Source organism: Penaeus monodon, chromosome 29, assembly GCF_015228065.2.
Source record: "Penaeus monodon isolate SGIC_2016 chromosome 29, NSTDA_Pmon_1, whole genome shotgun sequence".
Classification (NCBI taxonomy): domain Eukaryota; kingdom Metazoa; phylum Arthropoda; class Malacostraca; order Decapoda; family Penaeidae; genus Penaeus; species Penaeus monodon.
This window is the reverse complement of record NC_051414.1, coordinates 25,915,872-25,916,272: the sequence shown is the minus strand read 5'-3', so window position 1 is coordinate 25,916,272 and position 401 is coordinate 25,915,872. Positions and strand designations below refer to the sequence as shown.

Sequence of the window (401 nt, the reverse complement as noted above, 5' to 3'; positions counted from 1 at the left end):
TCTTTGTCTTCCCCACTCATCTGTATCCCGGAGTAACCTGCCTTCCCTCTACCGCCAGTGACCCTCTCCGGCACGAAATGCACGGCCATCAAGCGCCAGTCCGGAGAAGTGGAAGTTCAAGGGGAGATCATCGCCGACCGGTACTTCGATCTTCCTCGCATAAATTACCGGTATAATGGGAAGGAATACAAGTACGCCTACGGGGTGGAAATTCATCCGAAGGGAACGGAGTTTGCGAAGGTAAGTTGGGGGATTAAAGAAATGTGAGGAAATAATATGGTGCTAAAATGATGACTGGGTTGTATGTTTGTATACTAGTAAACGGAATAAAAGTGACTGGATTATAAAGTGATATTATTGTAGATATGTTTTTTTCGTAATGCAACAAGATCACTAATGAA

The 401-nt window shown here is 44.4% G+C and overlaps 1 protein-coding gene across 2 annotated transcripts in view; it reads left to right on the top strand.

Annotated features, from left to right (window-relative positions):
• Positions 1 to 401, top strand: part of LOC119592077 (beta,beta-carotene 9',10'-oxygenase-like) — a gene marked incomplete in the record, with an annotated part of 8,242 nt that overhangs the window by 7,094 nt on the left and 747 nt on the right. For both annotated transcript variants that reach the window (XM_037940891.1, XM_037940890.1), the window contains 1 exon segment: positions 59 to 240. In XM_037940891.1, coding sequence (XP_037796819.1) covers positions 59 to 240 — 182 coding nt within the window.